The sequence below is a fragment of the Choloepus didactylus genome, chromosome 6 (assembly GCF_015220235.1).
Source record: "Choloepus didactylus isolate mChoDid1 chromosome 6, mChoDid1.pri, whole genome shotgun sequence".
NCBI classification, from domain to species: Eukaryota; Metazoa; Chordata; class Mammalia; order Pilosa; family Megalonychidae; genus Choloepus; species Choloepus didactylus.
Genome location: NC_051312.1, coordinates 85,305,421 through 85,329,325, shown reverse-complemented (window position 1 = coordinate 85,329,325; position 23,905 = coordinate 85,305,421). Strand labels below are relative to the sequence as shown.

General features: G+C 38.5%; 1 protein-coding gene across 3 annotated transcripts in view; it reads right to left on the bottom strand.

Moving 5' to 3' along the window:
• The window catches only part of NUP98 (nucleoporin 98 and 96 precursor), a 133,430-nt gene that overhangs the window by 54,117 nt on the left and 55,408 nt on the right, over positions 1 to 23,905 (bottom strand). For all 3 annotated transcript variants that reach the window (XM_037840501.1, XM_037840502.1, XM_037840503.1), the window contains exons 17-20: positions 13,353 to 13,466; positions 12,491 to 12,629; positions 11,271 to 11,448; positions 1,686 to 1,850 (exon numbers count right to left, since the gene is read on the bottom strand). In XM_037840501.1, the coding sequence (XP_037696429.1) occupies positions 1,686 to 1,850; positions 11,271 to 11,448; positions 12,491 to 12,629; positions 13,353 to 13,466 (596 nt within the window). The remainder of the gene's footprint in view (positions 1 to 1,685; positions 1,851 to 11,270; positions 11,449 to 12,490; positions 12,630 to 13,352; positions 13,467 to 23,905) is intronic.

Below are 23,905 nucleotides of genomic sequence, written 5' to 3'. Positions count from 1 at the left end.
CAGTTCTTCAGTCTCACATTATTGTTCTAACAAACCAAGCGCAAGGCCTTCATAAATAATTCAAGTAAACAAAACCTAAGGCCTGTATAACTGGACAGCTTTCCCCATTTCTGTATCCCCAACTAAAATTACAAAGACCACCCACTTCTTCAATGAAAAGATGTATGCTGGAAAAGATTCCTAGTCACTGTATTCTATTTGCCCATTTTGAATCTCTACCACCTCCTTTCTTGCTAGAACCTTGTTCTGAAATTTTTCTGTGCTTAGTTTCTCAAACAGCTCTCATCTACTAAAGTGCCATTAGAAGGATTTATAGTTATCTTCTATTTGTACTCTGACAAATAAAGAACCTGATAACCGCTGATTATCAGTATTATATAAATTTTCCCTGTCTGTCCAAACATGAAGTTTTTCTTTTTCAGGTATCTTTAGGGTCCTACACATTACTTTTATCAGCAAAAAATAAGGATCTATGTGTTCCCTTAAGAAATACATGTAACGTAAGATCAAAAAACACTTTTGAAAGAACGGGCTTTAAGAAGGCATAGGATTCACACAAAACGAACATGGATAACTAGAAAACCAAGTCCATTTACAGCCTTGCTAGAGCTCAGAAGAGGTTTCTCAGGGGTATTCTAAATGCTAAAAAGATTATACAAAAAAAAGTCAACTTATTTTCAGTTTCCCACTTTTACCATCCCCTCCCCTCATCTGTACGCGCAAGCATGAACATACATACAAAACATCCTCCAGAAAATGCCTCCCGAGAAATTATTTAATAAATCATAAAAATTGCACATTTCAGCAGCTATCAGAATTGTAGCGTAGAATATTCCAAAGGTCCAGCTTTTAGCAGCTGAGAGGTAGAAGGTCCTTTACAAAGAAATCCTATATCAAGAACTCTTCTTTGAGGGACTGTGGCAGCAAAGAAAAAATATCTTCAAAACCTGATTGAATATAAACATCATCCAAATTAGAGTAAAACTCTTTATGAGATGTCATTCAAAGAAACTACCTGATATTTAAATTACAAAACTTTCCCCATAAGGACAAAAAGTTTATACTGGATAACAATACTGAGAAAATATGATACAAGTAATTGTAATAAACAGTGCAGACCCTACTCTCACCAAGCCAAATAATTCATTTGTATTCTAAAATTTTATTTTCATAAAGATATATATTGTTAAAATACAAGTATGAAGATTACCTGAAGTATAGGCAAACAACTTGAGGAAAAGAGTTTAAAACCTTTGCAGAAAGTTAATTTAATTTAAAAAAAGAAAAAAAAAAAACATTGGAAGTAAAGAACAAGATTAAACTGCATGTCAGGTAGTTAACAAAAGTAGAAATTACTTCTCATCAACCCACATGAGCAAAATGCTATCTTAGGTTGATCACTGAGCAGAGAATTCGGCAAGTCCAAATGAGAGAGAGGGTGGTGTCTAAGAACGAGAATCTGTAGAAGGAATAATCCAAACAGCAAGAGAATTCTTTAAATCTCAAGTAAAAAACAGATGCCAGTACCATCTTATACCCTCCCTTGTATTTGTCTCAACATGACTGCCAATACATTTGTATTCTTCAAAGTTCCAGAGGTCAGAAAAAAGCTTTGTATTAGCTGAATGACTTGCTTTCAACTTCTGTCTCATGGATTCCATTCAAATTCATTGTCCTTTCTCTACCTGGGTTGGAGGTGCTGGTTTGCCATTAAGAGCCATCTGGAATGGGGTGGCTTGGCCTGTAGGAGGCACAGGGGCAGTCTTCAACTTCTTTGTACTAGTTGTGGATGGCCGCTCTTCCTCTTCTTCATCTGAATCCTGAAGGCCATATTTAGAAAAATGGGAGACCTGAGGAAGAAGAAAATCCAACAAAATCAATTTTAATACTTTTATATTCAGAAGAGTTTCCATAATACTTGCTCTTGGAAATCCTTGCAAGATTATCTAAACAGAGAAGGAAAGGGGATGGGTAGGGGGAGAAAAGTTGGGGTGGGGAGGGGACATCAGAGTTATTTAAAAGTAAAACGTCACCCATCATACTTTGCTATTTCTCTAAGGTTTAGATGATGTGTGGTGCATATATTAGTTACTGTGCAGTGTGGATATACTATGTCTCCCAGAAAAGCCATGTTCTTTAATGCAGTCTTGTAGGGGCAGACTTATTAATCTTTTGATTAGGGCAGAAACTTTTGATTGAGTGTTTCCATGGAGATGTGGCGAGACCTTCTGATTAGATTATTTCCATGGAGTTGTGGCCCCACCCATTCTGGGTGGGTCTTGATTAGTTCACTGGGGTACTTAAGGGAACTCAAGAGGCTGACACCTGTAGACGCTTGGAGATGTTTCAAGATAAAACCCAGAGTTTGCCCCTGAGAAGCTAAGAGAGGATTCCCAGATGCTTACAGAGAAACGCCCAGGAGAACCAAGTAGAGCTGAGAGAAGCCAAGAGGGACAGAAGGTCAGAAAAATTTTGGAGAACGCCATTTTGAAACGCAACTGGAGAGCAAAGGGCCAGCAGATGCCAGCCACTTGCCTCCCAGCTGACAGAGGTGCTCAGGACACCATTGGCCTTCCTTCAGTGAAGGTATCCTCCTGTTGATACTTAATTTGGACACTTTTACGGCCTTAGAATTGTAAATTTGTAATGTAATAAATCCCCATTATAAAAGCCAATCCATTTCTGGTATTTTGCATAATGGCAGCATTAGCAAACCAGAACAGATTCTGGTACCAGAGAAGTAGGGTGCTGTTGAGTTTGCAAAAACCAAACATGTTGGAATGGCTTTTTAGATGGATAAGGAGAAGATACTGGAAGACTTGTGAGAAGCTTGATAGAAGAGGCCTAGATTGCTTTGAAGAGACTGTTGGTAGAAATATGGACTCAAAAGATACTTCTGATAAGGACTTAAACAGAAATGATGACTGTGTCATTACTAACTGGAAGGAAGGAGATCCTTGTTTTAAAGTGGCAGAGAATTTGGCAAAATTGAGTCCTGGTGTCAGATGGAAGGCAGAATTAGAAAGCGACAAGCTTGGATACTTAGCTGAGAAGACCACCAAACTAAATGTTGAAAATGCAGCCAGGCTTCTCCTTGCAGCTTATAGTAAAATGCGAGAGGAGAGAGGAAAGACAAGCTGCAAAATGAACTCCTGGAGACAAAGAAATGAGAAACTGATGGTCTGGAAAATTCTAGGCTTCCAGAAAGTGAGTCCCCTGAGGATAGTGTACCACGTGAAGCTTTAATGAAACCTGGAACCAGGTTTGCTCTAGTTTTTTTTTTTTTTTTTTTTTTTAATCATCAATTTATTGAGATATATTCACATACCACGCAGTCATACAAAACAAATTGTACTTTCGATTGTTTACAGTACCATTACATAGTTGTACATTCATCACTTAAATCAATCCCTGACACCTTCATTAGCACACACACAAAAATAACAAGAATAATAATTAGAGTGAAAAAGAGCAATTGAAGTAAAAAAGAACACTGGGTACCTTTGTCTGTTTGTTTGCTTCCCCTACTTTTCTACACATCCATCCATAAACTAGACAAAGTGGAGTTTGGTCCTTATGGCATTCCCAATCCCACTGTCACCCCTCATAAGCTACATTTTTATACAACTGTCTTCGAGATTCATGGGTTCTGGGTTGTAGTTTAATAGTTTCAGGTATCCACCACCAGCTACCCCAATTCTTTAGAACCTAAAAAAGGTTGTCTAAAGTGTGCGTAAGAGTGCCCAACAGAGTGATCTCCCGGCTCGTTTTGGAATCTCTCTGCCACTGAAGCTTATTTCATTTCCTTTCACATCCCCCTTTTGGTCAAGAAGATGTTCTCCATCCCACGATGCCGGGTCTACATTCCTCCCCGGGAGTCATATTCCACGTTGCCAGGGAGATTCACTTCCCTGGGTGTCTGATCCCACGTAGGGGGGAGGGCAGTGATTTCACCTTTCAAGTTGGCTTAGCCAGAGAGAGAGGGCCACATCTGAGCAACAAAGAGGCATTCAGGAGGAGACTCTTAGGCACAAATACAGGGAGGCCTAGCCTCTCCTTTGCAGCAACCATCTTCCCAAGGGTAAAACTTATGGTAGAGGGCTCAACCCATCAAACCACCAGTCCCCTATGTCTGTGGTCATGTTAGCAACCATGAAGGTGGGGTAGGCAAATACCCCTGCATTCTCCACAGGCTCCTCAAGGGGGCACTACATCTTTTTTTTTTTTTTTCCCTTGTTTGTCTTTTTTCTTTCTTTTTTTTTTTTTTAACTTTCCCTTCTTTTTTAAATCAACTGTATGAAAAAAAAAGTTAAAAAGAAAACAAACATACAATAAAAGAACATTTCAAAGAGACCATAACAAGGGAGTAAGAAAAAGACAACTAACCTAAGATAACTGCTTAACTTCCAACATGTTCCTACTTTACCCCAAGAAAGTTACATAATATAGCAACATTTCAGTGAACTTGTTCCTACTACATCCATCAGAAATTAACAGACCATAGTCATTTCTGGGCATCCCCAGAACGTTAAATAGCTTATCTGTTCTTCTTGGATTATTGTTCCCCCTTCCTTAATTGCTCTCTACTGCTAGTTCCCCTACATTCTACATTATAAACCATTTGTTTTACATTTTTCAAAGTTCACATTAGTGGTAGCATATAATATTTCTCTTTTTGTGCCTGGCTTATTTCGCTCAGCATTATGTCTTCAAGGTTCATCCATGTTGTCATATGTTTCACCAGATCCTTCCTTCTTACTGCCGCATAGTATTCCATCGTGTGTATATACCACATTTTCTTTATCCACTCATCTGTTGAAGGACATTTGGGTTGTTTCCATCTCTTGGCAATTGTGAATAATGCTGCTATGAACATTGGCGTGCAGATATCTGTTCGTGTCACTGCTTTCCGATCTTCCAGGTATATACCGAGAAGTGCAATCGCTGGATCGAATGGTAGCTCTATATCTAGTTTTCTAAGGAACTGCCAGAGTGGCTGAACCATTATACAGTCCCACCAACAATGAATAAGAGTTCCAATTTCTCCACATCCCCTCCAGCATTTGTAGTTTCCTGTTTGTTTAATGGCAGCCATTCTAACCGGTGTTAGATGGTATCTCATTGTGGTCTTAATTTGCATCTCTCTAATAGCTAGTGAAGCTGAACATTTTTTCATGTGTTTCTTGGCCATTTGTATTTCCTCTTCAGAGAACTGTCTTTTCATATCTTTTGCCCATTTTATAATTGGGCCGTCTGTACTATTGTCATTGAGTTGTAGGATTTCTTTGTATATGCAAGATATCAGTCTTTTGTCAGATACATGGTTTCCAAAAATTTTTTCCCATTGAGTTGGCTGCCTCTTTACCTTTTTGAGAAATTCCTTTGAGGTGCAGAAACTTCTAAGCTTGAGGAGTTCCCATTTATCTATTTTCTCTTTTGTTGCTTGTGCTTTGGGTGTAAAGTCTAGGAAGTGGCCTCCTAATACAAGGTCTTGAAGATGTTTTCCTACATTATCTTCTAGGAGTTTTATGGTACTTTCTTTTATATTGAGATCTTTGGTCCATTTTGAGTTAATTTTTGTGTAGGGGGTGAGGTAGGGGTCCTCTTTCATTCTTTTGGATATGGATATCCAACTCTCCCAGCCCCATTTGTTGAAAAGACCATTATGGCTCAGTTCGGTGACTTTGGGGGCCTTATCAAAGATCAGTCGGCCATAGATCTGAGGGTCTATCTCTGAATTCTCAATTCGATTCCATTGATCTATATGTCTATCTTTGTGCCAGTACCATGCTGTTTTGGCAACTGTGGCTTTATAATAAGCTTCAAAGTCAGGGAGTGTAAGTCCTCCCACTTCGTTTTTCTTTTTTAGAGTGTCTTTAGCAATTCGAGGCATCTTCCCTTTCCAAATAAATTTGATAACTAGCTTTTCCAAGTCTGCAAAGTAGGTTGTTGGAATTTTGATTGGGATTGCATTGAATCTGTAGATGAGTTTGGGTAGAATTGACATCTTAATGACATTTAGCCTTCCTATCCATGAACATGGAATATTTTTCCATCTTTTAAGGTCCCCTTCTATTTCTTTTAGTAGAGTTATGTAGTTTTCTTTGTATAGGTCTTTTACATCTTTGGTTAAGTTTATTCCTAGGTACTTGATTTTTTTAGTTGCTATTGAAAATGGTATCTTTTTCTTGAGTGTCTCTTCAGTTTGTTCATTTCTAGCATATAGAAACATTACTGACTTATGTGCATTAATCTTGTATCCTGCTACTTTGCTAAATTTGTTTATTAGCTCTAGTAGGTGTATCGTCGATTTCTCAGGGTTTTCTAGATATAAGATCATATCATCTGCAAACAATGACAGTTTTACTTCTTCTTTTCCAATTTGGATGCCTTTTATTTCTTTGTCTTGCCGGATTGCCCTGGCTAGCACTTCCAGCACAATGTTGAATAACAGTGGTGACAGCGGGCATCCTTGTCTTGTTCCTGATCTTAGAGGGAAGGCTTTCAGTCTCTCACCATTGAGTACTATGCTGGCTGTGGGTTTTTCATATATGCTCTTTATCATGTTGAGGAATTTTCCTTCAATTCCTACCTTTTGAAGTGTTTTTATCAAAAAGGGATGTTGGATTTTGTCAAATGCTTTTTCAGCATCTATTGAGATGATCAATTGATTTTTCCCTTTCGAGTTTTTAATGTGTTGTAATACATTGATTGTTTTTCTTATGTTGAACCATCCTTGCATGCCTGGAATGAACCCCACTTGGTCATGGTGTATGATTTTTTTAATGTGTCTTTGGATTCGATTTGCAAGTATTTTGTTGAGGATTTTTGCATCTATATTCATTAGGGAGATTGGCCGGTAGTTTTCCTTTTTTGTAGCATCTTTGCCTGGTTTTGGTATTAGATTGATGTTAGCTTCATAAAATGAGTTAGGTAGTGTTCCATTTTTTTCAATGTTTTGAAAGAGTTTGAGTAAGATTGGTGTCAGTTCTTTCTGGAAAGTTTGGTAGAATTCCCCTGTGAAGCCATCTGGCCCTGGGCATTTATTTGTGGGAAGATTTTTGATGACTGATTGGATCTCTTTGCTTGTGATGGGTTGGTTGAGGTCTTCTATTTCTTCTCTGGTCAGTCTAGGTTGTTCATATGTTTCCAGGAAATTGTCCATTTCTTCTACATTATCCAGTTTGTTGCCATACAGTTGTTCATAATATCCTCTTATAATTTTTTTAATTTCTTCAGGATCTGCAGTTATGTTACCTTTTTCATTCATTATTTTGTTTATATGGGTCTTCTCTCTTTTTGATTTTGTCAGTCTAGCTAGGGGCTTGTCAATCTTGTTGATCTTCTCAAAGAACCAACTTTTGGTGATATTTATCCTTCCTATTGTTTTTTTGTTCTCTATGTCATTTATTTCTGCTTTAATCCTTGTTATTTCTTTTCTTGTACTTGGTTTAGGATTGGTTTGCTGTTCATTTTCTGGCTTCTTCAGTTGATCCATTAGTTCTTTGATTTTGGCTCTTTCTTCCTTTTTAATATATGCGTTTAGTGCTATAAATTTCCCCCTTAGCACTGCTTTTGCTGCATCCCATAGGTTTTGGTATGTTGTGTTCTCATTTTCATTCGTCTCTATATATTTAGCAATTTCTCTTGCTATTTCTTCTTTAACCCACTGATTGTTTAGGAGTGTGTTGTTTAACCTCCAGGTATTTGTGAATTTTCTAAGTCTCTGATGGTTATTGACTTCTAATTGTATTCCATTGTGGTCAGAGAATGTGCTTTGAATAATTTCAATCTTTTTAAATTTATTGAGGCTTGTTTTATGTCCCAGCATATGATCTATTCTGGAGAAAGTTCCGTGAGCACTAGAAAAGTATTTGTATCCTGGTGATTTGGGATGTAATGTCCTGTACATGTCTGTTAAATCTAATTCATTTATCAGATTGTTTAGGTTTTCAATTTCCTTATTGGTCTTCTGTCTGGTTGATCTATCTATAGGAGAGAGTGATGTGTTGAAGTCTCCCACAATTATTGTGGAAACATCAATTGCTTCCTTTAGTTTTGCCAATGTTTCTCTCATGTATTTTGTGGCACCTTGATTGGGTGCATAGACATTTACGATTGTTATTTCTTCTTGCTGAATTGCCCCTTTTATTAGTATGTAGTGGCCTTCTTTGTCTCTCAAAACATCCCTGCATTTGAAGTCTATTTTATCTGAGATTAATATTGCTACACCTGCTTTCTTTTGGCTGTAGCTTGCATGAAATATTTTTTTCCATCCTTTCACTTTCAGTTTCTTTGTGTCCCTATGTCTAAGATGAGTCTCTTGTATGCAACATATTGATGGTTCATTTTTTTTGATCCATTCTGCGAATCTATATCTTTTAATTGGGGAGTTTAATCCATTTACATTCAACGTTAAAACCGTGAAGGCATTTCTTGAATCGGCCATCTTATCCTTTGGATTATGTTTGCCATATTTTTCCCTCTCTCTATTAATATCCTTTATTGTACCCATACCGAATCTCTTTAGTACTGAACCTTTCTCCAGGTCTCTCTGTCCTGTCTTTGTTTCTCTGTCTGTAGGGCTCCCTTTAGTATCTCCAGTAGGGCAGGTCTCTTGTTAGCAAATTCTCTCAGCATTTCTTTGTGAAAAATTTAAGCTCTCCCTCAAATTTGAAGGAGAGCTTTGCTGGATAAAGTATTCTTGGCTGGAAATTCCTCTCACTCAGAATTTTAAATATATCGTGCCACTGCCTTCTTGCCTCCATGGTGGCTGCTGAGTAGTCACTACTTAGTCTTATGCTGTTTCCTTTGTATGTGGTGAATTGCTTTTCTCTTGCTGCTTTCAGAACTTGCTCCTTCTCTTCTGTGTTTGACAGTGTGATCAGTATATGTCTCGGAGTGGGTTTTTTTGGATTTATTCTGTTTGGAGTTCGCTGAGCATTTATGATTTGTGTATTTATGTTGTTTAGAAGATTTGGGAAGTTTTCCCCAACAATTTCTTTTAATACTCTTCCTAGACCTTTACCCTTTTCTTCCCCTTCTGGGACACCAATGAGTCTTATATTCGGACGTTTCATATTATCTATCATATCCCTGAGGTCCATTTTGAGTTTTTCAATTTTTTTCCCCATTCTTTCTTTTATGCTTTCATTTTCCATTCTGTCATCTTCCAGGTCACTGATTCGTTGTTCAACTTCCTCTAGTCTTGTACTATGAGTGTCCAGAATCTTTTTAATTTGGTCAACAGTTTCTTTAATTTCCATAAGATCATCCATTTTTTTATTTAGTCTTGCAATGTCTTCTTTATGCTCTTCTAGGGTCTTCTTGATTTCCTTCATATCCCGTACTAGGGTCTCATTGTTCATCTTTAGTTCTTTGAGTAGCTGCTCTAGGTGGTGTGTCTCTTCTGGTCTTTTGATTTGGGTGCTTGGGCTTGGGTTATCCATATCGTCTGGTTTTTTCATATGCTTTATAATTTTCTGTTGTTTTTGGCCTCGTGGCATTTGCTGAACTTGATAGGGTTCTTTTAGGGTTTGTAGACCAGTTGAAGTCCTTATCTCTAATTTCTCAGATCTACAGCTTCGTGGAGTACACTTTCTCTAACTAACCAGCAGGTGCGTCCACGAGCCACCTGTTCTCCACAAGCCAGATCTCCCCTGCTTAGCCTTTTTGGTGAGTGGGGGAGTGAGTCTTGTGGGGCCCAATTGGTGTACCAAGCTTGCGTGTGTAGTTGGTGTTGCCTGCCCTGTATGTGGGGCGTGTTTCTGGGCAGTCGGGGAGGGGGGGTGGCCCTAACAATCAAATCTCCCTGATGATCCTAGAGTTTTAAAGCTGCTGCAATAGTCTAATCCTTCAGTTCAGTCCTGCCACAGTTTGTCTCTGCCACTGACCCACAAGTCTTTGGTATTGGCGTATGGCTCCTGAGACTTGCAAGTGGGCCCCTCTTCCAGGCTGTGCACCCCGGGTCCTCTGTTGAGGGATGACTGTGCTATGTCACAGGTGAGTGCCGTCCCCCCAGGGCAGTTCTGGGCTGCTGGGCTGTGTTGGGAGGCTCCCAGTCTGCTCAAATGATGGCTGGATGGGGCTCTGTTAATTCACACTGCTCCCCCTTCCAAGCTCTGGGACATTCAGCTGAGGTTGCAGGGAAGGCTAATGTCCACGCCCAGTTTTGTGGTGTGTGCCTGTTATTTGAAGCACTTCCGTCACACTGGGTTGTCTGGGGCAGCTCTGGGCTATGGGGCTGGCGATGGGCAGGAGTGTTTCCTGTCCACCAGGATGGTGGCTGTGAGCGGACACCCCCCTTTTCTTGGGAAGTTGTGTTGTTTAGTGAATTTTCTCAGCCACTGGAATATTGCCTTTTGTCTCAGAGCTCTCTTAGTTCTGCTCTTGACTTGACGTGCCCAAATTTCAATTCTTTGAAGCTTTCTGTATTGAGCTTCTTAGAGTAATTGTTTTAGAAAAAGCAAAAAGGATTTAAAAAAAAAAAAAAAACAAAAACGGCCCTCCTCAGAGATCTAATGGGTTATTGAAATGCTAATAGACAAAGCAACCAGGGCCATTAAGGAAAGGTGCAGAGGGCAGAGAGATCAGCTTTGCTTCGGGATTTGCATATGCGCCTCAAGGCCTGATCTCCGCCCTTCCCCTTTCTGTGTTCACCAGAACTCGAAAAATCCTCTGCTTTTATTTTGGAGTTTTTCGTGTTGTTTTTTTTCTATGTCTGTCTCCTCTCTGCTGGGCTGGCTGCTCTCAGAGTCTCTGGTGTCTGGTCTCAGTCTATCTATGGTTGGAGTTTGAATCAGTAGAATGAGTTTCCGATAAGAGCAGCCACTGCAATTCTCCCTTCTCCTTCCCGGAGCTGACAGCCCCTCCTCCCCCGGGACTGAGCCTGGCAGGGAGGGGCGTGGGTCCCCTGGCCGCAAAAACTTACAGATTTCGCTGATCTCAGCAGTTCCACGTTTTCATGAGTGTTGTATGAAGTATGCCCAAAGACAGATTGCTCTGTGGTGTCCAGTCCACGCAGTTCCTGGCTTTTTACCTACTTTCCTGGAGGAGTAACTAAAACATACAGCTCACCAGTCTGCCATCTTGCCCCGCCCTCCTGCTCTAGTTTTTAATAGCTGGATAATTTGGAGCAAATCATGATGTGCCTCCAGATCTGTTCCTAATTTGTAAATATAATGAGAAGGAAGAGAAGATCTCTCCCCAACACAAACATTTTGTTACTCTATCTACAGTTCATAGAGTGAGAAATGGGTGAGTGGCTATACCTTAAAGACCCAAGAACCAGTTTCAGGCCGGTACTCTTTGAATTGAGCTCCCTGTTTCCTTGAAACTGCTTCCAGTCTCCCCTCATAGTTGATATCAGCAAGTCTATCTGGACTCTTTATTAAACAACGAGATGTTTTATCTGTTGGCCAAACTCCATCCAATGTAACTTCAGCCTTCCTGTAAAATACAAATAAGCAAAGTATAAATACCTTATATTTAAGATCAGAAGGCCAAGTAACACATAAATTGCAAAGAAAGGTAGGCATGTTACCTTAGAATTACCTGCAAGTGTTTGAAAACTTGAGACTTGCCTCCTCAGATAGATAAACTGAAGAGTAAGGAGTTCCCCCTACATCAACTAACTCAATTATCTGGTTCTGCAGTCAGACTCCATTTATTTCAAACTACCACAGTATATCAATTATTTCCAATCTAATTTTAACAACACTTAAGCTATGAATCCTTGACCAAATTATTTAAGTCATAGTCCAGTACTAAGAATTAAGTCTTTAGTGTAAGTCTTAAGTACTACTGTACAATACTATTGTATTGTATTGTAGCTACGATCATCTGTTAACAGGAAATGCTTGCCAAATTATCAGGAACATCACTGTATTAATTATTAATAATCAGAGTATGAAAATGACCACAATAATGGTAATGTAGTCCTCTTAATATCAGTATCTAGTGCAAGGACTGTATCCGATTCATTTTTTATGCCTTCCACCTGTACAGTGACTAGTATGACTAACTACACTTTCATATTAATAAATAAAACAAATGAATTTATAAAGTAAAGACTTAGAGACTGATTACACTAGGGCTGCTATTCCAAATGTGGCTATGAAATTTCAAGCTAGACCATTTTAATTATGGCCCTTTCATCTGCCTGAAGAGATATTAGAAGCTAGAATTTTGGGATAAAATACTGAGGAAAATATTGGCCACAGGAGAAACAGGAAAAAAAATAAAATACTACTAAAAAGTGTGCTGGGATACTAGCAATTAACTGATAATATCAAGGAAAATAGGGAGGGCAAAAAAAATCAAAGAATTGCATTTCATCATTTGTATTTTTGAATAAAAGCAGAGAAAAAATAGTCGCACACTATATAATCACTCAAGAAAGTTGAAGAAGAATGTATATGGTATGATCCATTTGCATACACAAAAAAGTGGTTTAGTTGGTTACTTTCTATACATGTAAATAAATTCATACCTATTTAGCCCTTCACCCACAGGGGGTTTTTGGTTATCATCTAAGTAGACAATAACTTCTTTCCTTCGGATATGCACAATATCATCCAAGTTTAAATTTGTCAAATTCACATCTCCTTCAAAATAGATTGAACCATAACCTAAAAGAGAAAATAGTTAAAAACTCACCCTATATGAGAGCAGATACCTACTTTACAAACTAATGATTAAATAATCAGAAGGAGAAAGCAGCTTTGAACTTTAATCAAGGTGTTAAATCACCTGCTATTTCTGGAGTGGATTATCTTCTCCATAATAGGCTAAAAATGGGGACACTGTGGGTGACCATCAATTACACTGTTATCTGGTTTAACACCTGCATTTTACATCACTTCTGTTATCTTCACATCATTTTTAAATCTTTTTTTCAGGATCTATGCTACTATATAAACAACTCTTAGCACTTAGGCTACAGTGTAAATTATTTTTTGTACAATATGGCAAAATGAATTCATATTCAGTTTTCCCTAAGAAACTAACTATAATAACTTCATAATATAAAGTTGAATATAAGGATTACCCAAATTTATTCAATTCACTTAGTATTTCTTGATCTTTCCAATAATTTCCTTACTTATGGAAAACTGAAATTGGCCAAATAGTCATAAGACCCACATGTCTACCAAAGCCCCCAAAATGTTATATGGTTCTAGTCACTGTTTTGCTCCTCATCAAAGTGTCCACTATTCAGGCCAGGACATTTTATAGATGGGCCCAAATATAAGAAAAAACAGAAACATCCATCAAGAGCTTTCTTTACTTACTTAAAAAACAAGCAAAACCTTGGTGGCTTTTACACTATGAACTGCTAAACTCATACTCACCTTTACGACCAATAGTGAAGTCAGACACAATGCATTCTCCTTTTTCATTGGTAATTTTAGCAAGGTCATCCATAGATGGAATAGTATAGTAACCAACCTTAGTGAGAACAATGCCTATGGCAAAGAAAGAGAAAATATAATATTAATAATGATTATTTGGGGGTAGAAGAATTCTAACAAATCACTTTTTCCTTTCCAAAATTTTCTACAAAATGAGCATTTTAGTATTCTACAAACATTATTCCTAGGAGACACTGTTTTTAAAAAAAGGTTTCATGGTCAAATAAGCTGAAGAACATTCAAATGACAGCCTATTATAGACTCTGAAAACTCAAAAAATGAAGTTTGTTTAACTCGGATTAACCAGTGTTTCTCATGCTTAATTAACCAGAGAACCTTTTTATTTGACATCCATTAACATCTTCCAGTATGAATGGCAATCCATAAAATAAACTCTGGGAAAGACTTATTTAACCCATTTTTCCTTTGTTATATGCACCCAAGGTAGAATAACTTGCCTTGGCTAAGACAGTAATTTAGTGGCAGAGGTGAAGCTAAAACTCCAAACCCAATACTTTCTGTGTTGTAATATACTGTCTCCTATTGTTTCCTATAAACATCCTGCAACTTTCAAATTTATATCTCCAAATGAGAGCTAAAACCAGGATGAAAAATCCTACATAAGGAAGTCCCATACACTAATGGAAGCTTAAAGGCCTACATTATTATTAAAAGAAGCATCAACTAAGGAGATTCCAGGGACACCTAACAATATTTGATGGACAAAGAAGAAATACTAAAGCAGTGAGAGAGGTATCAGCACATATCCAAACGTTAAGGACCAGATGGGATGACAAGACACATCCCCCTCCACCCCACCCGATCCCTGCCAAACGAGATGAAGAACTCAAAGGGAATAGTGGAACATACGTATAGTCGTTCTAATAACTCCTTGTCCCATTTATGCCTAGGGATCAGGATAACTGACTCACTGGGAGTAAAGAATTTAAGGCAGACATCAGATCAAACTGTGGCAACATTCTTTTGCACACATGGCTTGGTTCTCTACTAGCAAAGTTTAGAAGTTTCTTGGTGTGCCTGTACTGGTGTTCAGAATGTTGAAAGGAAAAGAAATAAACTTCAGTGGTAGAGAGACTCTAAAAGGAGCTGAAAGGTCACTCTGGTGGGCACTCTTATGCACAATATAGACAACCTTTTTTAGTCTCTAATGAATTGGAATAGCTAGCAGTAAATACCTGAAACTATCAAACAGCAGCCTAGAACTCTTGAATCTTGAAGATGACTGTATAAAAATGTAGCTTATGAGGAGTGACAATGTGACTGGAAAACCCATATGGACCTCACTCCCCTTTGTCCAATGTATGGATGGATGAGTAGAAAAATGGGGGCAAAAAAAAAAAAAAAAAAAAAAAAAAAAAAGGCACCCAGCATTCTTTTTTAATCTTTTTCACTTTAATTTTTATTCTTTAATTTTATTTTTTTGTGTGTGGTAATGAAAATGTTCAAAAATTAATTTTGATGATGAATGCACAACTATATAATGGTACTGTGAAAAATGAATGTATGCTTTGTATGACTGTATGGTATGTGAATATATCTCAATAAAATTGAATTAAAAAAAAAAGTTAATCTATAACTTACCTCCTTCCTCAGCCCCCTTAGATGTTCTCTACTCCCTCCTGAACAACATAATCAATCCATCACTCCTATGTTACAAGACCCCCATTCCTGAGCCCATGCTCTCATATCCTTAGGAATGTCTTTGTCTGGAAAGCCTTTAAAACTACTTTGACTGGTTAGCCCGATTGTGCGGGTCAACTTCCCTGCTGAATGCTGTACCCACCCACTGAAGAGAAAAGCCACTTGATTTTTGCTGATTTCTGCCTCTCTGTAAGTAAGCTATGAATAAAGTTCATGTTACAGGGGGAAAAAAAAAGCACTTGGGAATGAAACTCAAAATACGGCAGCAGTAGAAGTCGATAAAACTGGAAACAAAAAGCTTAGAGACCGGGTATTTGAGAAAAACATGTAATAACATAATGAATTCATATAGATTTAGACACATACAAATACAGTTTACTTGGAATTCCTAGTGTCAAAGTACGAAGTTGCTTCCATAGGGCAGTAGGTAAGCAGAAGATATATACAAAGGTAATAAAATAACTAGCTGGCATATCTTGATGGGATTTGCACACCTAAGTGTATATATATGTCAAAATTCATCAAAATAAACACTTTTGTTCTGTACACTTTACTACATGTAAATTTTACCTCAATAAAAATGTTAAAAACATAAAACAAAAAAACGTAGTAACATTCACCAAAACCCAAATGACTGAAATTCTATAAAGCATTTTCTGTGATCAGAATGGAATGAAGCTGGAAATTAGTAACAAGTGACAAATGGGAAAATTCACAAACATATGGAGCTTGAACAATATATATACTCAAACAATCAGCAAAATCAGTAAATTTCTGGAGCTGAATGAAAATGAGAACACATATCAAAACTTATGGAAACTGCGGGGGCAAGATGGCGGACTGGTGAGGTGTATGTCTTAGTTACTCCTCCAGGAAAGCAGGTAGAAAGTCAGGAACTGCGTGGACTGGACACCACAGAGCAATCTGACTTTGGGCATACTTCATACAACACTCATGAAAATGTGGAACTGCTGAAATCTTCCCACAAATAAATGCCCAGGGCCAGATGGCTTCACAGGGGAATTCTACCAAACTTTCCAGAAAGAACTGACACCAATCTTACTTAAACTCTTTCAAAACATTGAAGAAAATGGAACCCTACCTAACTCATTTTATGAAGCTAACATCAATCTAATACCAAAACCAGGCAAAGATGCTACAAAAAAGGAAAACTACCGGCCAATCTCCCTAATGAATATAGATGCAAAAATCCTCAACAAAATACTTGCAAATCGAATCCAAAGACACATTAAAAAAATCATACACCATGACCAAGTGGGGTTCATTCCAGGCATGCAAGGATGGTTCAACATAAGAAAATCAATCAATTATTACAACACATTAAAAATTCAAAAGGGAAAAATCAAATGATCATCTCAGTAGGTGCTGAAAAAGCATTTGACAAAATCCAACATCCCTTTTTGATAAAAATACTTCAAAAGGTAGGAATTGAAGGAAACTTCCTCAACATGATAAAGAGCATATATGAAAAACCCACAGCCAGCATAGTACTCAATGGTGAGAGACTGAAAGCCTTCCCTCTAAGATCAGGAACAAGACAAGGATGCCCGCTGTCACCACTGTTATTCAACATTGTGCTGGAAGTGCTAGCCAGGGCAATCCGGCAAGACAAAGAAATAAAAGGCATCCAAATTGGAAAAGAAGAAGTAAAACTGTCATTGTTTGCAGATGATATGATCTTACATCTAGAAAACCCTGAGAAATCGACGATACAGCTACTACAGCTAATAAACAAATTTAGCAAAGTAGCAGGATACAAGATTAATGCACATAAGTCAGTAATGTTTCTATATGCTAGAAATGAACAAACTGAAGAGACACTCAAGAAAAAGATACATTTCCAATAGCAACTAAAAAAGTCAAGTACCTAGGAATAAACTTAACCAAAGATGTAAAAGACCTATACAAAGAAAACTACATAACTCTACTAAAAGAAATAGAAGGGGACCTTAAAAGATGGAAAAATATTCCATGTTCATGGATAGGAAGGCTAAATGTCATTAAGATGTCAATTCTACCCAAACTCATCTACAGATTTGATGCAATCCCAATCAAAATTCCAACAACCTACTTTGCAGACTTGGAAAAGCTAGTTATCAAATTTATTTGGAAAGGGAAGATGCCTCGAATTGCTAAAGACACTCTAAAAAAGAAAAACGAAGTGGGAGGACTTACACTCCCTGACTTTGAAGCTTATTATAAAGCCACAGTTGTCAAAACAGCATGGTACTGGCACAAAGATAGACATATAGATCAATGGAATCGAGTTGAGAATTCAGAGATAGACCCTCAGATCTATGGCCGACTGATCTTTGATAAGGCCCCCAAAGTCACTGAACTGAGTCATAATGGTCTATTCAACAAATGGGGCTGGGAGAGTTGGATATCCATATCCAAAAGAATGAAAGAGGACCCCTACCTCACACCCTACACAAAAATTAACTCAAAATGGACCAAAGATCTCAATATAAAAGAAAGTACCATAAAACTCCTAGAAGATAATGTAGGAAAACATCTTCAAGACCTTGTATTAGGAGGCCACTTCCTAGACTTTACACCCAAAGCACAAGCAACAAAAGAAAAAAGAGATAAATGGGAACTCCTCAAGCTTAGAAGTTTCTGCACCTCAAAGGAATTTCTCAAAAAGGTAAAGAGGCAGCCAACTCAATGGGAAAAAATTTTTGGAAACCATGTATCTGACAAAAGACTGGTATCTTGCATATATAAAGAAATCCTACAACTCAATGACAATAGTACAGACAGCCCAATTATAAAATGGGCAAAAGACATGAAAAGACAGTTCTCTGAAGAGGAAATACAAATGGCCAAGAAACACAGGAAAAAATGTTCAGCTTCACTAGCTACTAGAGAGATGCAAATTAAGTCCACAATGAGATACCATCTAACACCGATTAGAATGGCTGCCATTAAACAAACAGGAAACTACAAATGCTGGAGGGGATGTGGAGAAATTGGAACTCTTATTCATTGTTGGTGGGACTGTATAATGGTTCAGCCCCTCTGGAAGTCAGTCTGGCAGTTCCTTAGAAAACTAGAAATAAAGTTACCATTCGATCCAGCGATTGCACTTCTCAGTATATACCCGGAAGGTCGGAAAGCAGTGACACGAACAGGTACCTGCACGCCAATGTTCATAGCAGCATTATTCACAATTGCCAAGAGATGGAAACAACCCAAATGTCCTTCAACAGATGAGTGGATAAATAAAATGTGGTATATACACACGATGGAATACTACACGGCAGTAAGAAGGAACAACCTCGTGAAACATATGACAACATGGATGAACCTTGAAGACATAATGCTGAGCGAAATAAGCCAGGCACAGAAAGAGAAATATTATATGCTACCACTAATGTGAACTTTGAAAAATGTAAAACGAATGGTTTATAATGTAGAATGTAGGGGAACTAGCAATAGAGAGCAATTAAGGAAGGGGGAACAGTAATCCAAGAAGAACAGATATGCTATTTAACGTTCTGGGGATGCCCAGGAATGATTATGGTCTGTTAATTTCTGATGGATATAGTAGGAACAAGTTCACAGAAATGTTGCTATATTAGGTAACTTTCTTGGGGTAAAGTAGGAACAGGTTGGAAGTAAAGCAGTTATCTCAGGTTGGTTGTCTTTTTCTTACTCCCTTGTTATGGTCTCTTTGAAATGTTCTTTTATTGTATGTTTTTCTTTTTTTGTTTTTTGTTTTTTTAATTTTTTTTTTCCATACAGTTGATTTAAAAAGGAAGAAAAGGTTTAAAAAAAGAGGAAAAGAAAAAAAGGAAAAAAATATGTAGTGCCCCCTTGAGGAGCCTGTGGAGAATGCAGGGTTATTGGCCTACCCCACCTCAATGGTTGCTAACATGACCAGAGACATAGGGAACTGGTGGTTTGATGGGTTGAGCCCTCTACCGTAGGTTTTACCCTTGGGAAGACGGTTGCTGCTAAGGAGAGGCTAGGCCTCCCTATGGTTGTGCCTAAGAGCCTCCTCCCGAATGCCTCTTTGTTGCTCAGATGTGGCCCTCTCTCTCTAGCTAAGCCAACTTGAAAGGTGAAATCACTGCCCTCCCCTCTACGTGGGATCAGACACCCAGGGGAGTGAATCTCCCTGCCAACGTGGAATATGACTCCCGGGGAGGAATGTAGACCTGGCATCGTGGGACGGAGAACATCTTCTTGACCAAAAGGGGGATGTGAAAGGAAGTGAAATAAGCTTCAGTAGCAGAGAGATTCCAAAAGGAGCCGAGAGGTCACTCTGGTGGGCACTCTTACGCACAATTTAGACAACCTTTTTAGGTTCTAAAGAATTGGGGTAGCTGGTGGATACCTGAAACTATCAAACTACAACCCAGAACCCATGAATCTTGAAGACAATTGTATAAAAATGTAGCTTACGAGGGGTGACAGCGGGATTGGGAAAACCATAAGGACCACACTCCACTTTGTCTAGTTTATGGATGGATGAGTAGAAAAATAGGGGAAGGAAACAAACAAACAAACAGACAAAGGTACCTAGTGTTCTTTTTTACTTCAATTGCTCTTTTTCACTTTAATTATTATTCTTATTATTTTTGTGTGTGTGCTAATGAAGGTGTCTGGGATTGATTCAGGTGGTGAATGTACAACTATGTAATGGTACTGTGAACAATCAAATGTACGATTTGTTTTGTATGACTGCGTGGTATGTGAATATATCTCAATAAAATGAAGTTAAAAAAAAAAAAAAATCAGGTATTAGAGGGCAGGCATTACTATTGACCCCAAAGAAATAAAGAAACATCATAAGAGGATACAACCAACAATTGTATGCCAGCAAACTAGACAACTTAGATGAAATCGAAAATTTTCTAGAAAAACACAAACAACCAGCAGTGACTCCAGAAAAAAATAGAAGAACTCAACAAACCAATCACAAGTAAAGAGACTGACACAGTCATCAAAAACCTCCCAATAAAGAAAAGCCCAGGACCAGACGGCTTCACAGGTGAATTCTACCAATCATTCCAAGAAGAATTAATACCAATCCTGCTCAAATTCTTCCAAAAAATTGAAGAGAAGGGAACACTACCTAATTCATTCTATGAAGCTAACTAACATTACCCTAATACTAGAGCCAAATAAAGATACTACAACAAAAGATAATTACAAACCAATCTTTTTAATGACTATAGATGCAAAATCCTCAACAAAATACTTGCCAATCTAATCTAATAGCACATTAAAAGAATTATACACCACGATCAAGTGGGTTTTATTCTACGAATGTATGGATGGTTTAACAAGAAAAATCAATGTAATACAACATGTTAACAAATTGAGGGTAAAACCACATGATCATATTGACTGACACAGAAAATGCATTTGATAAAGTCCAGCATCCTTTAATAAAAACACTTCAAAAGACAGGAATAGAAGGAAACTTCCTTAACATGATAAAGAGCATAACTGAAAACCCACAGCTAACATCGCACTCAATGGTGAAAGACTGAAAGCTTTCTCTTTATAGGATCAGGAATGAGACAAGGATGCTCACTGTCATCACTCCTGTCACCACTGTGCTACAAGTTCTAGCTATAGCAGTTAGGTAAGAAAAAGAAATTAAAGGCAGCCAAATTGGAAAAGAAATGATATTTTCACTATTTGCATATGACATGATCCTATACTTACAAGGTTCCAAAAAATCTACAATAAAGTTACTACAGCTAATAAATGAGTTCAGCAAACTTTCAACAGGCAAAAACAGTATTTCTAAACATTAGTAATCAGCAATCTGTGGAGAAAATCGAGAAAAAAATTCCATTTACAAGCAACTAAAATAAGCAAATATGTAGCAATAAATCTAACCAAGGATGTAAAGAATCTATATTCAGAAAACTACAAAATACTGCTAAAAGAAATCAAATAACACCTAAATAAATGGAAGGATATTCTGTGTTCAGGGATTGGAAGATTAAATACTGTTATGATGTCAATTCTACCCAAATATATTTACAGATTCAATGCAATCCCAATGAAAATTCCAGTAACATACTTTGAAGAAATGGAAAAGTCAATTATATTTAATTGTAAAAGGGCCCTGAATAGCCAAAGACATGTTGAAAAAGAAGAACAAATTTGGAAGACTCACACTGCCTGACTTTAAAGCATATTACAAAGCACAGTGGTCAAAACAGCATGGTACTGGCAACAAGACACATTGATCAATGGAACTGAATTGAGAGTTCAGAAACACACCTGCACTTTTAGAGTCAACTGATTTTCGACAAGGCTCCCAAGTCCACCCAACTGGGGCAGAACATTCTCTTCAACAATGTGCTGAAAGAACTGGATATCCATATCCAAAAGAATGAAAGAGAAACTCTATCTCACACCTTTTGCAAAAATTAACTCAAAATGGATCAAAGACCTAAATATGAGTCAAAACCATACAGCTTGTAAAAGAAAATGTAGGGGAGCATCTTCAAGATCTTGTGGTAGGCAGTGGTTTCTCAGACTTGATACCCAAAAGCACAAACAGTGGAAAAAAATAGATAAATGGGAGCTCCTCAAAATTAAAATTCTTCTGTGCGTAAAGGGACTTGTGGAAAAGGTGAAAAGGCAACCTACTCAATGGGAGAAAATATTTGGAAACCACATATCCAATAACAGTTTAATATCCAAAATACATAAAGAAACACTAAGACTCAACAATAAAAAGACAAACTATCCACTTAAAAACTTGGCAAAAGACTTGAATAGGCATTTTTCCAAAGAGGGAATATAAATGGCTAAAAACCACTTTATAAGTTGCTCAATATCACTAACTATTAGTGAAATGCAAATCAAACCACGAGATATCATTTCACACTTATTAGAATGGCCACTATTAAACAAAAAGAAAACTACAAGTATTGGAGAGAATGTGGAGAAACAAGAACACTTATTCACTGCCAGTTGGAAAGTAAAATAGTACAGCCACTGTGGCAGACAGTCAGGCAGTTCCTCAGGAAGCTAAGTATAGAACTGCCACATGACCAGGCAATCCTGCTACTAGGTATATACACAGAAGAACTGAAAGCAGGGATAAGAAAAGATATTTGCACACTGATGTTCAAAGTGGCACTATTCACAACTGCCAAAAGATGGAAACAACTCAAGTGTCCATCAATTGAAGAAAGGATAAACAAATGTGGTGTATGTGTGTGTGTGTATATATATGATGGAATATTATTTGGCAGTAAGAAGGAATGAAGTCGGGAGAGATCCAAAATGGCAGATTAGGAGAGAGAGGGGAAAATTCTCCTCTGTGAAAAACACTAGATAAAAGAAAGTGCTCCAGAATACCAGTACCAGGGTCCCAAAGGCTGGGCAAGGACTTATATTTCCGTAGTGACTGAGCAATTAGAGAGCAAAGAGCCTGCATTTGGAATCGGGTAAGTTTCCCATCTGGAGAGCTGCTGGGAAAGGCAGCCGGACTCACACTGTGGTTGGAGACAGGTTGGAGTGGGACCTGGGGAGCAGTCAAGGAGACAGCACCAGGAGCTGAGGTCGAGTGTGGAAGGGAGTGCCTTCCACGCCCTGGGAACACAACTCAGTAACTGGTGTGGGTGACAGTCCTTTACATACCTGCAGCTGAATGACCCCGAGTTAGGGACAAGTAGCTGCAGCAAGTGGACGAGTGCAGAAGTGGGTTATTTTCCGTGCCCTGAGCAACCATCTTTGAAGCAGACTGGGAGCCACCCCTTCGCAGTGCTGCAGCTGAGAGCCTCCTGAAGAAACCTGGGATTTGGATGGCTTGTGACAGCACAACTCCTCCCCCACAAAAGCCTGTGGGATACACAACTGAGAGGCAGGGGAGCCTCACCAGAAGTGCCAGGAGCCCTATACCAAGCCCAGGGACTTGTGGGTCTACAGCAGAGAAGGACAGAGGGGAGTATGAGCTGAAGGGGAGGACGCCTGCCGCAAACCCAGGGTATCACAGCTGCAACCCTGGAAACGGCTAGGAGTACTGGGTCTTAAAGCCCTCTTCCCTGCCAAACTGCATAGGGCACAACCCCCAAACACAGGGCTGGCGGTCCCCACTGCACACAGAAAATTGGTGTACTGATTAGACATCCACATGGTTTGGACCCCCACTAGCTGTATAAATGAAGTTGGGGAGATCTGGACTGATGATAAGAAGTGGCTCGGGAGTGCAACCTGCTGGTAGGTCAGGGAAAGTGCACTGCATCAAGCTGTAGCAATTATAGATAATTGTTTAAATAACCTTGCATATCCTAAAAGAGCCCTATCAAGATAAACAAATGCTGAGAGGCCAGAAACAACAGAACATTATAAAGCATATGAAGAAACCAGAAGATATGGATAACCCAAACACCCAATTTAAAAAATCAAAGGAGACACAAAACTTGGAGAAATTAATCAAAGAAGTAATCACAAGCACTAATACCATGGCTCAGGAAATAAAGGACATCAAGAAGACCCTAGAAGAGCATAAAGAATTTGCATGAGTGTGCCACTTTGAATGTATTGTGTCCCCCAAACGCCACTATCTTTGATGTAATCTCGTGTGGGCAGACGTTATCAGTGTTGATTAGATTTCTTTGAGTGTTTCTTTGGTGATGCACCCCACCCAGCTGTGGGTGATGACTCTGATTGGATATTTCCATGGAGGTATGGCCCCACCCATTTAGGGTGGGCCTTGATCAGTGGAGCCATATAAATGAGCTGATGGGCAGAGGGAACTCAGTGCAGCTGAGAGTGACCTTTTGAAGAGGAGACAGAGCCAAGAGAGACACTTTGAAGAAGGCACAGGA